The 17096-nt window shown below is 47.3% G+C and overlaps 1 protein-coding gene across 2 annotated transcripts in view; it reads right to left on the bottom strand.

The window, feature by feature from the left end:
* Positions 1-8329, bottom strand: part of EPHA10 (EPH receptor A10) — a 38582-nt gene extending 30253 nt beyond the window's left edge. The window contains exons 1-3 of one of the 2 annotated variants that reach the window (XM_035119693.3): positions 8209-8329; positions 5406-5470; positions 1367-2036 (exon numbers count right to left, since the gene is read on the bottom strand). In XM_035119693.3, coding sequence (XP_034975584.3) covers positions 1367-2036; positions 5406-5470; positions 8209-8269 — 796 coding nt within the window. In that variant the 5' untranslated portion in view covers positions 8270-8329. Of the gene's footprint in view, positions 1-1366; positions 2037-5253; positions 5380-5405; positions 5471-8208 lie in introns of those variants that run through there. The other variant, XM_088672164.1, reaches the window with a different exon arrangement.
* Between the last annotated feature and the right edge of the window lie 8767 nt (positions 8330-17096).

Below are 17096 nucleotides of genomic sequence, written 5' to 3'. Positions count from 1 at the left end.
AAACAGTTTTTCTGCAGACAAATCCAGGCCAGTCATGGAAAGAAATGAGGAGGGCGGGCTGGCCAAGCCATTTTTAAATAAAATGCACAAAAGTCACATTCCACTTAAAAAAAAGGATTGCTGCCAATTTGAGGGGCTGGGAAGAATGTGTGCTTTTCTCAAGCCTTCCTGGCAACCCATAAGAGTTGTGTCAAAGTTGTGTGTTAGAACTGGCTGTTGCCCAACACCTGCCAAGGATTTGGGAACCCTGAGGCCAGAATCACCACTTTGCCCTGGGATAATTTAAGCTTCTTCAAAGTTGTCATTGGAGTTAACGCCTCGTCTACAGTTGCCCAATGATAAGACTTGTGGAAACTCTCAACCAATTAGAATAACTTTGAGAGACAACACCCCATTTGCCCCTTCCTGACTCCACCCCCTAAGTTAGCAAATGCTGCAAGTCCCCCGAAACTGCCCTGCATCCTATGCCTCCACCTTCATTCTAGGCCAGATGTTGCTGGACTACAACTCCCATCATTGCCGATCACTGGCTGGGGCTGAATGGAGCTCAGCAGAAATCTTAGTCCAACCAACCAACCACATCTGGAAGGGCAGAGTTGTCTTCCTGCCCAGGTTCTGGACCCACTTCCAAGTGAAGAAAAGCAAGGAGAGCATCAAGGCACCAGCAAAGCAAAGCAGCCTACAAGCCTGGAGCATTGAGATTAACTGAGAAGCAAGGACAGCCTGCAGTGGTAAAAACCACCTTGCAAACCCCTCAGGTTTCTGGTCACCCTGACAGGAGAAGCTGAGCAGGAGTTGATGGACGATGTGTCAGCCTTGCTGGTGGACCTAGGGCAGTTGCTCTCAGAATATGTGGGTAGATCAACAAAAGAGAGTTGCGACTGGAAGAAATCCACTTCCACGTCCTCTCTCTCCCCCCCCCCAAAAAAAGTGTTTCCAAATTAATTTTAATGTAATCAAGCCCCTTGACAACACTCTCCTGCTTTGCTGATCCTGAAAATGATTACATCTGCAGGCTCATTAAGACTGCAGCGCATGAGAGCGCATGTCCAGTTTTGTAATATTTTTAAGGACGGCTGTTAAATGATTCAGGGATTCCACAACTCAAGAGAGAGAAAAAATCCAACAATGGGAGTATTGCTGTTGGCACAGAGAGGAGAGGAGAGGCTCCACAATCTCAGGTGCCTTTAGATGCCATCATACCTGATCCCAAAGGCCCTTGGTGCACATACACAGGAAGGGCTTGTTACAGCAAATGGCGAGTTCTACAAAACACACGATTTGCACGTTAGAACCAGGTGACGGGGTGGGTGGACGACGCAGCCTCGGCATAAGGGAAAGAGTGTGGGACAGCCGTTCCTTTTACCTTGACACTTGCTGCCCTTTTCTTCAAAGCCAGCCCTGCAGGCGCACTTCCCAATGGGGACCAGCCACTCCCCCTCTGCGCTACAGTGCATCCTGGGGCGGCCGTCTGCCTCCACCTCGGAGTGGTTGACGCAGGCCCCCCTCACTTCCACCAGGGTGGCAAAGGCAGCTTCCGCCACCGTGTCGGGGAAGGCGGCCAAGTTCCGCACTGTGGAAAGGCACTTCTTGTAATAGACCCGCACAGACACCAGTGCTACGCAGGCGCCCACATCCTGGAAGCCCAGGTGGAAGCCCCTCTTGCTGAGGTGCCCGATCTCCCTTAGCTCCACGTTGAGCTTCATCTTCCGCTCGCCCAGATCCCCCTGGGTGAAGCTCTCGTCAGCAGCGATGGTGTCTATCTTGGTGTGCTTCTGCTCGCTGACGTTGGGGCCCAAGCTGGAGTCGGACTCTGCGTAGTAGAGGTTGAAGGTCTCCTTGCAGGTGCCCCCCACCCCTGGGATGCTGTTGCAGTCCCTGAGGGTGAATTTCAACTCCACAAAGATCCTCTGGCCACCCTGCCGAGAAATCCATGTGGTCTGCAGCCAGTTGTTCTGGTTCGGCTCCATGACGTTACAGATCTGGTATGTGCGGATGGGCCGGTCGTTCTCGTCCACCCCACTGATCTCTTCCCACTGCAGAGGATATGAAAGGAGACACACCTGTTATTCCAGGGAAATGACTACTTCACAATGCTTGGGGTCCTCCGTGCAAAGGAGCCCACCTGTCACTGGTGCCAATCAGGGCTTTTTTTTCTGCTGGAACTCAGTTCTGGTACCTCTCAGGTGGGCTCCATTGGCATTATAAGAGAGCAAGGGAGGTGTTCATGGTGAATTCCAGCACCTCTTTTTTCTAGAAAAATAGGACTGGTGTCCTGGTGTTTCATAGTCCATGAGAATTGGCAGAAAAAAGGAAGATATGTGCAGCCAAAGATGGAGAAGCTCTATACGGTCAGCAAAAACAAGACCTGGAGCTGACTGTAACTCAGATCATCAGCTTCTTATAGCAAAATTCCAGCTTAAACTGAAGAAAGTAGGAAAAACCACTGGGCCAGTAAGATACAATCTAAATCAAATCCCTTATGAATACACAGTGGAAGTGAGGAACAGGTTTAAGGATTTAGATTTGGTGGACAGAATGCCTGAAGAACTATGGATGGAGGCTCGTAACATTATACAGGAGGCAGCAACAAAAACCATCCCAAGGAAAAGGAAATGCAAGAAAGCAAAATGGCTGTCCAACGAGGCCTTACAAATAGCGGAGGAGAGGAGGCAAGCAAAATGCAAGGGAGATAGGGAAAGATACAGGAAACTGAATGCAGATTTCCAAAAAACAGCAAGGAGAGACAAGAGGGTCTTCTTAAATGAGCAATGCAAAGAAATAGAGGAAAACAATAGAATGGGGAAAACCAGAGATCTGTTCAAGAAAATTGGAGATATGAAAGGAACATTTCGTACAAAGATTACCATAATAAAGGACAAAAGTGGTAAGGACCTAACAGAAGCAGAAGACATCAAGAAGAGGTGGCAAGAATACACAGAGGAATTATACCAGAAAGATATGGAGGTCTCGTACACCTCAGGTAGTGTGGTTGCTGACCTTGAGCCAGACATCTTGGAGAGTGAAGTCAAATGGGCCTTAGAAAGCATTGCTAATAACAAGGCCAGTGGAAGTGATGATATTCCAGTTGAACTATTTAAAATTTTAAAAGATGATGCTGTTAAGGTGCTACACCCAATATGCCAGCAAGTTTGGAAAACTCAGCAATGGCCAGAGGATTGGAGAAGATCAGTCTACATCCCAATTCCAAAGAAGGGGAGTGCCAAAGAATGCTCCAACTACCGCACAATTGCGCTCATTTCACACGCTAGCAAGGTTATGCTTAAAATTCTACAAGGCAGGCTTAGGCAGTATGTGGACCGAGAACTCCCAGAAGTGCAAGCTGGATTTCGAAAGGGCAGAGGAACCAGAGACCAAATAGCAAACATGCGCTGGATTATGGAGAAAGCTAGAGAGTTCCAGAAAAACGTCTACTTCTGCTTCATTGACTATGCAAAAGCCTTTGACTGTGTCGACCACAGCAAACTATGGCAAGTTCTTAAAGAAATGGGAGTGCCTGATCACCTCATCTGTCTCCTGAGAAATCTCTATGTGGGACAAGAAGCTACAGTTAGAACTGGATATGGAACAACTGATTGGTTCAAAATTGGGAAAGGAGTACGACAAGGTTGTATATTGTCTCCCTGCTTATTTAACTTATATGCAGAATTCATCATGCGAAAGGCTGGACTAGATGAATCCCAAGCCGGAATTAAGATTGCCGGAAGAAATATCAACAACCTCAGATATGCAGATGACACAACCTTGATGGCAGAAAGTGAGGAGGAATTAAAGAACCTTTTAATGAGGGTGAAAGAGGAGAGCGCAAAATATGGTCTGAAGCTCAACATCAAAAAACCAAGATCATGGCCACTGGTCCCATCACCTCCTGGCAAATAGAAGGGGAAGAAATGGAGGCGGTGAGAGATTTTACTTTCTTGGGCTCCTTGATCACTGCAGATGGTGACAGCAGTCACGAAATTAAAAGACGCCTGCTTCTTGGGAGAAAAGCAATGACAAACCTAGACAGCATCTTAAAAAGCAGAGACATCACCTTGCCGACAAAGGTCCGTATAGTTAAAGCTATGGTTTTCCCAGTAGTGATGTATGGAAGTGAGAGCTGGACCATCAAGAAGGCTGATCGCCGAAGAATTGATGCTTTTGAATTATGGTGCTGGAGGAGACTCTTGAGAGTCCCATGGACTGCAAGAAGATCAAACCTATCCATTCTTAAGGAAATCAGCCCTGAGTGCTCACTGGAAGGACAGATCGTGAAGCTGAGGCTCCAATACTTTGGCCACCTCATGAGAAGAGAAGAATCCTTGGAAAAGACCTTGATGTTGGGAAAGATGGAGGGCACTAGGAGAAGAGGACGACAGAGGACGAGATGGTTGGACAGTGTTCTCGAAGCTACGAGCATGAGTTTGACCAAACTGCGGGAGGCAGTGCAAGACAGGAGTGCCTGGCGTGCTATGGTCCATGGGGTCACGAAGAGTCGGACACGACTAAACGACTAAACAACAACATGTGATTAAATGAAGCGGATTATATACATATCTTTTGGAACTGTTCTCAAATACCCAATATTCTGGAAATCTATTTAGGCCAATATCCTTGATATACTAGGGTATCATATACCCTTAGAACCTCAAAGATTTCTACTTGGTTATCCATAAGATGTTATTCCGCAGAATGATTGAGGAATTGTATTTAATCTCTTAACTGCTGTTAGGATTATGATAGCTTAAAAAATGAGGTAGGACAAATGGATTGCTAAAATTTGGGCTATAGTAACTAAGGCTAATTTATTACAAAAGAATACATATAAACCAGCCTAACAGATTTATGGCGGGGGGAGAGAATGAGTACCGTATATTTTGTCATGTTTTGGAGCAATAAATTTAACTTCAATGGCTCTATGCTTTCACCCTGCTGTAGTATTATGAGTACTTCTTCACACAATTTTTCTTTGGTTTATTTTATTTACCGATAGTAATAAAAAACTTTAAAAGGTTAAAAATTAAAAAGAAAAATCCTAGCAGGCTTCTGAGGCCACCCAGTTTTCAACAGTTCAACAACGGGGAGCCATCCTCTTGCAATTGCCTGGCCATTAGTAGAGCGAAACAGTTTGCCTACCCTGGGAGACCATGAGTGCCCTTCTCTCTGCCACCAAAGTGACTTCAGGCAGCAGGCAGGGTCCTTGCTGAGGGAGACGCAAAGCAGCCATTCTCTTAATCAGTAAACAAAACTAACCTGGGGGAAAGATACCAGGTGGCCAAAGAGAAGACATGGGCCTGGGTGTCCTCCATGGCTTTGCTAGTGGCAGCACCACCACCGCTCCCAAGCCGGCTACCAGCTCAGCAAGTGTGTTGCAGAACCACAAATGCCCCAGAACAGCCACTCACCCCATTGGAAGGGTGTGACGTCCAGCCCAGTTCAGCTTGCGATTCCTGAGAATCCAGCAAAATGACTGAAAGAGAGAGAGAGAGAAACGTTAGAAGGAGACTATGCAGGGGAGCCTGTCCGTCCCTGAACTCTCCCTTACAGGCCCCCTTGGTTCACTCTGGTTGATCTTCAGGGAAAGAATCCAAAAGGAAACTAGCAAATCTATGGCCTCACTGCTGCCTACCAGAGCTGGGCTTGAGGGCTCAGCTGCTGCCTGCCAGAGTTTTTGAGAACTGCTGGCTCCCAGTAGTCCTGTTCCTAATATCTGAGAAGTCCCCTCAGAGCCGGAAAGTACTTGAGGGAAGGCCCAGCACTTGGAAGGACTAGGCCCATAGGCCACCCAGAGTCGGTTCTGTGGTGAGGCCCCAAACGGCTTAAGCCTGCCTTTCTGCCAATTGCTCATTGCCCTGAAGCCCTGACTGCCTTACATGCCCAGAGGTGCCAGTCATGTGATTTAACTGCTTCTGCTCTGTGACCCTGAACATGGACGCTCCCACTTTGAACCAAGGCTCCTTTTCTCAGTCAATTCCCTCTGTCCCCCTGTGGCAGTTTTGCAGGGCAGAGACTGGTGGAGAGAGAAGAGTCATCTCGATTCCGCGACAGCTTCATTATCCTGACCAGGCATCTCACAGAAGAAGCTTTTGACCAAGAGATTCAGGGCACATCCTCCCCTTGACAGGGCACATCCTCCCTTTCCCTGTGCAGCAGCAGCTGTCACAGTGACTATAATAAAGATTTCGTAGGACGCTCCTGCCGATCCAAGCCAGTTCGTTCCCACAAGACCAAAGCAGTGCAATGTTCAAGCAGTGAATGCTTTCATCTGCCAGGGACACTGCTCTTAGCAAGCCAGACGGCAGCTAGCACAGGAACAGAAGCAGCGTGCTCTGGTTATTACATTCCCTATTTGTAACACACTTCTTTCTTTAAATAATAATAAAAAAACATTTCAACCAGGCCTTTTAAATTTGTCTGTGGGGAGGGGGGTTATTGTTTTAGTTTTAATTATTTACTTGTGCTTTTATCTCGTATTTTATTCTGCAAACCGCCCTGCGATCTTGGGACGGAAGGGTGGGATATAAATTTGATAAATAAATAAAATTCTCGGGGCGAAAAAACAAAAAGAAAACAAACACCAGCCCCTGTTTTATTAAAAGCAGTTTATTAGAGCCAAACCAAACAGCTGATAGCCAAAGCAAGCAGCATATTTGCAGTCTAAAGCTCATCTGGAGGCAGCAGAAAAATCAACAGCTGACAGCAGGCAACAAAGGAGGAGAGGCTTTACCTGTCAGGAGGAACATGCTTCTTCCCAGCAGGACTCAAGGGAGGCTCCATCCTCTCACCTCTTGAAGGAAACCTTACTGGACCCTCTTGCTAGGAGCTGCCACTGAAACAGCCCTGAGTTGAGGGCCGGCATCTCTGGAAGCAGCCTCTCTTGGGCATGAGAGGTTCAGCTCTGTGCAGCATCCAGGACTGTCCCTACCCACCGGCAAAGACTGGGATTAGGGAAAGGGCGGTGTCGGAGGCAGCAGGAACAAGGAGCAAGCGAGAGCTGCTTGCCTGAGCCCGGGAGCCGTCGGGGGTGGGGGGGAGCATTCCCTGCAAAGTGATGGTGCTGACCTTTAAAGCCCTAAACGGCCTCGGTCCAGTATACCTGAAGGAGCATCTCCACCTCCATAGTTCTGCCCGGACACTGAGGTCCAGTGCAGAGGGCCTTCTGGCGGTTCCCTCGCTGTGAGAAGCCAAGTTACAGGGAACCAGGCAGAGGGCCTTATCGGTAGTGGCACCCGCCCTGTGGAATGCCCTCCCACCAGATGTCAAAAAGAAAAATAACTACCAGACTTTTAGAGGACATCTGAAGGCAGCCCTGTTTAGGGAAGCTTTTAATCTTTAAGAAATTAGTGTATTTTAATATTTCTGTTGGAAGCCGCCCAGAGTGGCTGGGGAATCCCAGCCAGATGGGCGGGGTATAAATAATATATTATTATTATTTGTTGTTTTTGTTGTTTTAAACATCAGCGGGGTGACAAGCCTAGCCCACCGACAGCCAGTGCACCCGAAAGCCGCCAAGGTCGAGCCCCGTTGGCGCTGCACGGTCGTGTGTTCCCGCCGCCGAGCGCCGGGCTGGGCAGCGGCGCCTCTGCCAGGGCCAGTGGGCAAGAAGGGACGCGCCGAGCCCGAGGAGGAGAGATGCCGCTCCTCCGCAACCGGAAGACGGTTCCCGAAGCAAGCGAGCGACCTTAAGGACACCCCCAGACGATCAGTGGGTCTCCCGACGGGCTCCCCGTTCTCAGCCGCCCCCCAAACTCCCTCCAGAGGCGCTGGCGGCAACGTTTCCCGAAGGAGACGGGCTTTCCGGCGGCGCGGCGCTCAGAGCAGAGCCAAAGGGAGCCTCCATGTGCCGCCGTAGTCTACCCCTCCGTCCCGTCTGGGCTCGCTCCCTGCAACCGCTCGACCGGCCCACGAAAACAGAAAGAAGAGCTTGAGGGGAGAAAAGGAAGAGGATGGGGTTTTCCTTGGTTGCTCAACCCCCTAGGGGTACCCTGGCAAGAAAGAGCGGGGGGGGCGCTTTAGGAAAGCCTCGCCCGCCCGCCCTACCCTTCCATTGGGGGAGAAGGGGGCTGATGACCCAGCAGAGCATCCATGCTCGTAGGCACTCTACCTCCTCCAAGAGGTGGCTCTTCTCCAATGGGACTGCCTGGCCCTGGCGGAGGGCGGCGTCCCCTCGGTGGAGCCTCCCTAGCTAGGCGCAGTCCTCCCCCCTACCTTGCTCCGTGGAGGCAGCGCGCACGACCAGCCCGAGGAGGACGAGGCGCGGCAGTGCCATGGCCCCGCGCACCGGCGAGGCTCCTCATGCTGCCGCCCGCTCCAGCCGCCCGCTGCGGCCAGGCAACTGCCTCCGCGCGCCGCCACGCCCACCGGCCAATAGGGGTTGGCGGGCGAAGGAGAGAGGCGGGGCGGAGAGCGAGGCGGGTGGGGGGGTTGCCCGGGGGCGTGGTCAGTAGTTGGGCTACGTCAGTGTTTCCCCCTTTTGGCTAGTATAAAAATCCCACGCCACGCCCCCACGCCCCACCTTGAAACCTCGCTCCCCTTATGTTAAACGACTGCAATATCGGGAGTTTTAATTACAAATCATAGAATTGCAGAGTTGGAATGGACCCCCCGGGTCAACCTGCCCAGCCGCGCCACCTGCAATGCAGGAATCGTAACGAAAGAATCCGTGGCAGATGGTCATCCTGCCTCTGCTGAAAAACCTCCAAGAGAGGAGAATCCGCCGCCTTCCAATGTTTTGGGGTTTTATCAATAACAATGAATCAAAGTGCTTACAATTTTTTAAAAAATCAAAACCTTCACATGAACTTTTAATTTTCAGAGTCTGTTTTAATTATTATTAATCTGTGCATGCTTGTCAAATGCCTTTGTTTTTAATAGCCATAAGAGCAGGAAGAGCAGTTTCACAAAGACATTTGGATCAAAACATATTTGACAGCTGAATCAAACTTGATTTTCAAAAACTCCTCTTGGAGATGCTCTAGCAAGGACTGAAGGGCAGTGATGATAGGCTTCCTCACAGGGTGCTGCTCAGTTCTCTCCACCAGAATCATAGAGCTGGAAGGGACCCTAGGGGTCATCTAGTCCAACCCACTGCAATGCAGGAATATGCAGCTGCCCCATATGGGGATCAAACCTGCAACCTTGGTGTTATCAGCACCACACTCTAACCAACTGAGCTATCCATTGTCTGCAGATTCAACTTGCCAACCTAGGCTGCTTTCTTGGAGGGTTTCTAGATGGTCTCACTCAGATTCAGTCCAGATCTGGTGACTCCGAGAGGTCTGACTAGGAGATGGAGGCATTTGGTGAGCAAAGCCAAAAGGGATTGATAAATTAGTATGAATTTCCTGGATTGTCTTGCTAATGGAGCTCCTCTGTCTCCCATGCCCAGCTGAAGTGGCAGGGGAGGGAATTGTGTGTGTAGCACTCTTCCAAGAAAACAAAAACAAAGATTTGTTTAGTTCAGGGCCCAACTATCTGTAGAAACAGAAAACCTATTAACTTTACATCTATAATAATATGCCACCATTGGTTGAGAAGGACCCTAGACCAGCTCTGTTTTGCATTGTCTGCAGAAGAAGGAACATGGGGTGCTAGACAGGGCAATGATGCAAAAACAGGAGCACTTGAAGAGTATTGAAAAGGATATGAGGGGAAAATGCCTGTCTGAAGGTGTAAGTGAAGCAGAGGCTGTTTTTCTGGCCCCAAAGAAAAAGGACACATATTAGCATGGCTTCAGCAGTTTAACTCAGTGGAAACTAAGTTGATTTAATCATCTATAGCAGGCATGTCCAACAGGTCAATCACGATCTACCGGTTGATCGCAGGGATGTTTGTGGTCGATCACGGTACCACTTATACTAGTGATCTCCTGGGTGATCCTTATTGGTCCCGCAAGAAAGCTCAACTGGTCAATCCTTCCCCCCAAAAAGCTCACTACCAGTTTTTTTATACTGGGAGTAGATCACAGTCTCTTGGGAGTTGGACATGCCTCATCTAGAGAACCATAAAACCATAGAGTTGGAAGTTGCCCAAAGGATCATCTAGTCCAGGCATCCCCAAACTCCAGTCCTCCAGATGTTTTGGACTACAATTCCCATCTGCCCTGACCACTGGTCCTGTTAACTAGGGATCATGGGAGTTGTAGGCCAAAACATCTTAAGGGCCGCAGTTTGGGGATGCCTGATCATTCTAGTCCAACCACTGAAATGCCAGAGTCACAGCTGTTGCTAGTCATTGAAGTGCTTCCTAACTACATTCACCTGGCGTGTGTAATTTCCTCCCCACTTTTCCAGCTGCACAATGTTGTTTCAACCACACACTAAAAAATGTCTCCCTTAAATCAAAGATAATTTTATATGTAATAGCAATGGCATATATAGTATGTGTGAAATTCTCACAGTTCACTGCAGCCTGCATGCTGCACTGCTGCACTGTAGCCTATATATTGTACACCACACCAACCGAGAGGTAATGCTGAACTCCTGTGCACCCATGATGGCATGCTGATCACGTAATAAGCGGCACGTGATCTTCACATACCACTTCACACTTTCATATTTTAATTTGGGTGGTGTGGTGTTTTTTTTTACTCATATTGTACATATTTTTGGAAGCACTCATCATCTCCTGCCGATCTTCATACATACACTCCCCCGGTTGAGAAACACTGGTCTTGGTACTCAGATACTGTCAATCGAATAAAGTCATCCATAGATTTTTTAAACAACAACAACAACAACACAAAGATTATTTGATGAGGAGGATTAACAATTCTCTTAATAAAGAGACCCGGCCAAGGAAGGTTTTGAACTTGAGGACTAGAAATGTGCTGGATCCAGGAGTGAGCAGGAAACCAGTGGCAGGATGCATGAAGCTTATGTGGTCAGAGTGACAAGTGAGGTGAATCGTTCAGTGGGTTTTGCAGGCTGAAGCTGTACTGAGATAACATCACAAATAGGATGAAGCTTTGGAAAAGTTGCCGTTTAATCCGTCCGCCCTTGAAGTCATCACATACAAATTGATCCGTCTTTTTTCACTGCAGTAAACTCACATGACCTGTTCTTTGGGGATCTGGTCTTCTTCACATCCACCATCTGCATAATCGTGTGTGCAAGTACAGAGTGCGTTTCCATCTGAGTGAGTTAAAACACTTTCCACACATCCAGGGGATTTTGTGGAAGGACTCGCAGATCAGCAGGGAGGGGGAAGAAGGAAAGCAGCCCATCTGCTTCCAGGGGCTGAAGCTGGGGTGGGAGGGGTCAGTGTGGAGGCGAGCATTGGGAGATCATGAGGGTCCAAGACTTCCTCTCCATCTGTGCTCTGCTGGCCTTTGAAAGCATATCTTTTAAAACAAACATTTGATTCTGCTGCATCTTAATTTCATTTGCATCTATTTGTGGTTCGTTCTGCCTCTCTGGAGAGCTTTGTTTTATTGATGCTGTTTTAGTCTTGTGGGGTTTTTTGTGTAACTTCATTAAATTATGAGATAATGGTGTTTGTTTTTAGGCTTCCTTTGCCTCCTTGAGCAACTTCTTTTTTGAGGAGGCAGGAATAATGATTATATTTCTATAAAATAAGCAACCCTCTTGCTGCTACTCCCACTTCAGGATCAAAAATGTAGTCCTCCTGCTGTGATGAACTGCCACTTCCAAATTAAATGGCTTACATGCCTCCTTTCATTGGGGCCCCATTTGATTAAACATTGAGTACCTGGAAGCTATACACTGGCTCCCTCGGCCAATAATGCGAGATGAGCGCGCAACCCCAGAGTCGGTCACGACTGGACCTAATGGTCAGGGGTCCCTTTACCTTTACCTTTTACCTGAGGGATACTGAAAGGGACCCAGGTGGCGCTGTGGGTTAAACTACAGAGTCTACAGCTTACTGATCAGAAGGTCGGCGGTTTGAATCCCTGCAACGGGGTGAGCTCCCGTTGCTCGGTCCCAGCTCCTGCCAACCTAGCAGTTCGAAAGCATGTCAAAGTGCAAGTAGATAAATACGTACCGCTCCGGCGGGAAGGTAAACGGCGTTTCCGTGCGCTGCTCTAGTTCGCCAGAAGCAGCTTAGTCATGCTGGCCACATGACCCGGAAGCTGTCTGCGGACAAACGCCGGCTCCCTCGGCCTATAGAGCGAGATGAGCGCCGTAACCCCAGAGTCGGACACGACTGGACCTGATGGTCAGGGGACCCTTTATCTTTACCTTACCTGAGGGATACCTGCCTAGAAACCTATGCAGATGCCTGTGCCATGCCGTGGTTTGGACAGAAACCTCATTTTTGGATGGGCAAAAAAGATGTCCTTGGGTTAACACAGCAACCGCATGGCAGGGATGGAATTTTGGATCTCTCTCAGTTGCTCTGATATTCTCTAAGGTCAGATCTTTGCATGAGAACAAAAAGGGCCTGCTGGGATCAGGCCCATCTAAGTCCAGCATCCTGTTCTTATGGTAGCCGACCAGATCTCTGTGGGAAATCAGAGAGCAGGATCCGAGCACATGAGCCCTGTCTCTTACTGTGATTTCCAGCAACTGCTGTTCAGAACCATTGCTGCCTCTGAACATGGAGGCAGAGCATAGCCATCATATGTTGTTTATGACTACTTTGGTTGTGTGTTTGTAATTATGAATTCCCCCCCCCCATGTTGTAACGTGCCTTGAGCAGGGTTTTTAATATGGAAAGGTGGCATACAGATAAAATGATGCATGTATGTATCAATCACGATGAGTAGCTGCCAGTAGTTATAGCCTTATAAGATGGAGGCAGCAATGTTTCTGATTCTGGAAAATCACAAGAGCAGAGAGGGCTCTTGTACTTGAATCCTGCTTGAAGGTTTCCCACAGGCATCTGGTTGGCCATGATGACAGGAGTGTGGTGGACTAGGATGGGTCATTGGGCTGGATCCAGCACCTTCTTCTTAATGTTCCTGTGTTCTTAAGAGGGTGGCAGGGAGACCCAAGAGACCAAGAGCAGCTCCTCTGCCCGCCCCGCCCCCCACCATGGGCACAGATTTTCTGAGCTGCTTCTGAAAGTGTTTTTGAAACAACTGTGAAAATAACACTCAGAAATCAATACCAACCCCTAGGAGACTTTGAGGACATAAATTCCAGAGACAGGAGCTGAAAGCCTCCATGGGAGAAGGGGGAAATTGAAGCCACGGGAGTACAGAACAAAACTGACTAGTTTTGCTGACAGATGACTTTTCCCCTAACAAGTGTAAGAGCTGCAAAATGAGTCAGCCAGGTAAAACAGCTGTAGTGGCCCGCCTTGAAGGGAGGAAGGGTACAAAGTGAGCTTGGTGATAGTGGGGCTATGGAGGAGCAGAAAATGGGGCTCAGACAGCCTGACCCCCGCCAAATCTCCTCTAGGCTATGTCATCATGGAGGCAGATGAGCACCTGCCTTTCCCTAGGGAGTACTGCATTATTATTATTATTATTATTATTATTATTATTATTAATTACAATACAATAAAATACAATAAAACACCATACATTAAAAACTTCCCTAAACATATAAGAGAAATTTAGGATTTCAGAAAAAGAAGTCAAAATTCCAAATTGAATTGTTAGGAAGTAGAAGCAAATTATTGCCAAAAATGTATAATTTGTTATTAGATTGGTATACTAAAGATGAGGAAGTGAAAGAAGCAATGATTAAATGGGCAATTGATTTTGGGCACAATATTGAATTTGATGCATGGATAAAACTATGGAATGAAAATTTAAAATTTACGGCCTGTATAGCTTTAAAAGAGAATGTAATGAATATGATTTACCGCTGGTATTTGACACCTGTAAAGCTAGCTAAAATGTATAGAATGAAAAATAAGGCATGTTGGAAATGTAAGGCATCAGATGGTGAATTCTATCACATGTGGTGGACGTGTGATAAGATAAAAATATTTTGGGAATCTATTTACAATGAATTAAAAAATTTAGGTACACTTTCCCTAAAAAAAACCAGAAGCCTTTCTGTTGGGGCTGATGGGTAAGGAAATTTTAAAATCAGACCAAAGGGTGTTTATGCATGCCATAATATTAATAGCCCAAAAATGGAAATTACAAGAGGTACCTCTGATAGCGGAGTGGCGGACGAAAATGCTAGAATACATGGAAATGGCCAAACTTACCTACAGAATCCGGGACCAGGACAATAAGAAATTCCAGAAAGAATGGAGTAAATTTGTAGAATATGTAAAAGATAATTATAAAGATATGAAGACACTAGTGGGATTGAGATAAATCCTACATCTTTGATATCAAGTAAAATTTAGATAATGCACGAGTGGAATTAAATAACTTACCTGCTGAGGGGACGAGGGAAGTCAGAGCTTGGCAAAGCCATTTGTTATATAGTTGTTGGTTATGTATTGTATGAAGTTAAAGAATTGGTAAAATAATAATAATAATAATAATAATAATAATAATAATAATAATAATAATAATTTATTGGTTAAAAAATAAAAACTTCCCTAAACAGGGCTGCCTTCAGATGTCTTTTAAAAATAGGATAGCTGCTTATTTCCTTGACAGCTGATGGGAGGGTGTTCCACGGGGAGGGCGCCACTACTGAGCAGGCCCTCTGCCTGGTTCCCTGCAACTTTGCTTCTCGCAGTGAAGGAACCGCCAGAAAGCCCTCAGAGCTGGACCTCTGTGTCCGGGCTGAACAATGAGGGTAGAGATGCTCCTTTAGGCATAAGACTAAGAGTTGAAGCAGAGCAGGGAAGCCCCATTTCTAAGGCTCAGAGAGAGACCCCCATCAATCCCAGGAGGCAGGATTCGACAGGCTTGATCCACTCTGGAGGTTCCTTGCCTGTAAATTTCACCCACATATCTGAAATTAAAAAGGATGCAGGCATTTTTAGATCCCCAGTTACAATAAACAGGGGCGAAACAGAGCCTCAGATCTAACAGAACAAATAATTCAGACCAGAATAATGAATTAAATTGGGACAAGGCAAAGAGCATCCAAAACATATTGGGAGGCCTCTCAGTGCTACAGATCCAAGGTGAATATGGAGCCTGGATTAAGCTTCCAGAGAGATCCAGATTTTTCTAGGAATTTTTGGTGTTCCTGCCCATTTTCACTTACTAGGGAGTTGCCTCGTCACGTGTTCTCCACCTGTTGTAGCTGCATCCATCCCAAAATAAGACTCAGACTTTTTTCTCCCTGGGCAAATGACTGACTGGTGCTGCTTCTGATGAATCAGCGCTGATTGAAATGAAGAGAATGAACCTCTCTGGGAAGCTCTTTGCCCTAAGAGACATGAGACAATGGAATCCCCAGACAGGTAATTGGTATCTGAGAAAAAATTGACAGGGATTAGGGGTAAACAAAGGGAATCAATTATCTGATAAGAGGGTTTTTAGGTGCTGACACTCAATGGAATCAAAATTATCTGTGTCATGGATCAAAGAGAGAATTCCATCCTTACCTGAGACAGCTCCTGCCCGCCCAATATTGCAGAAAGCAAGAGGAAGGAGTTATCTGTCAGAAACTGGTACCCTGACTGCTGCCTTATAGGACTATTATCAGGAAAGACAAAATAAAGTCCTTCTTCATGCTGTGTGTGTAGTTAAGCTATGAAACTGCCTCCCACAGGAGGTAGTGGTGGGCACCAACCAAGATGGCTTGAAAAGAGAATTAGACAAATTCATGGAGGAGAGGGCTATCAATGGTTACTAGCCATGCTGGCTATGCTTTGCCTCCACAGTGGGAGGCAGCAATGTTTCAGAATACCAGTCGCTGGAAACCACAGGAGGGGAGAGGGCTCTTGTGAGCGGGTGCTGCTTGTAGGTTTCCCATTGGGGCATTGGATTCGCCACTGTGAGAAGAGGGTGCTGGACTAGATGGGCCAAAGGCTTGAGCCCACAGGCTCGTCTTGTGTTCTTAAGACTAACACAGGAGCTGGGATTCTGGGCTACAGAACTCTCTCTCTCTGTCTCTGTCTCTCTCTCTCTCTCTCAGCCTATACAAGACACCTGTGGGGACCATAGCTTAAGAGGGATCTGCCCCATGTCCCTACAGCTAGTGACCTTAAGCCCCCCCAAAAGCAACTTATTACAGTTCTACATCTTATTGGGATAACAAATTTAAAGGGCAGGGAGATCATGAAGCACAATTGCAATTGCTTTCTGGAGTTACCAGTTGATGGTTGTAAGGATTTCCCCCCTCAAATTGTCTTTCCAAATTTCAGGTGAAACTAACCTGTTGATGTAATATGTCAAGGGATAGTGATGGGCATTCCCCACTGAACACTGGGGGTGCAGACACTACCTTAAACTGAGCCGGGCCATCAGTCCATCCAGTGTAGTAATGTCTATTCTCACTGGCAGCAGATATCCAGGATTTCAGATGGAGCCATTCCCAGTCCTACCTGGGGATGCCAGGGATTAAATGAGGGACCTTCTGCATACAGAACAGGTGAGATAAGACAGCCCTTTCCCAGTTAAGCTTTCTCAGCATCTCAAAAGTCAGCCTGCGGCAGGCATTGTAACCTAGAGGGATGGGAGGGGGTCCCTAAGCAGCAGACAGCCCCAGTGGCTGCCTAATGAAGAGAAATAATTAGCACCCGCACTTCCTAGGTCTGGTGGGCCTTCCTCCCTTCCCTTCCGAGAGGCTGTATTTACATTGCTTTTGCATTCCTTTGAATCTTCCTTCCTGTATGTCTGTGAGTTAGGAAGCCTGTGGCAGGTTCGAATGGTGGTTTTGCAAATATAATGCTAATTGCTAGCTTTTGCAATGAGAAGTGCAGCACGCAGCAGTACTTATGTGCCCAGCTGAGCTGCTTCCTACAGGACTCTCTTGCTGGAGCTGTAAACACTTGGAGGCTGAATGGTGTTTGTTGGCACAAAAAGACCCAGGAGAGGGGTGCTGAGCACCATTGGCTTTGATAGCATCAGACAGAGCACAACCCAGGCTAAAAGGAAAGTCAGCGTTGGGGCAAATCAAGGGGAGCAGCCTAGGGGTGGGGTGGGCCAGGGGGACATTTGATGTGTGCATATAAAACACATAATTAAAGACATTGCGGCAAGAGCAGTAGTGCCAGAATTTGTCCCAAGGTAAAGGCAAATGGACCCAGGTGGCGCTGTGCGTTAA

This window comes from Zootoca vivipara, chromosome 6 (genome assembly GCF_965207765.1).
Source record: "Zootoca vivipara chromosome 6, rZooViv2.hap1.1, whole genome shotgun sequence".
NCBI classification, from domain to species: Eukaryota; Metazoa; Chordata; class Lepidosauria; order Squamata; family Lacertidae; genus Zootoca; species Zootoca vivipara.
Note: the sequence above shows the minus strand (reverse complement) of the source record. Positions and strands in the feature narration are given on the sequence as shown.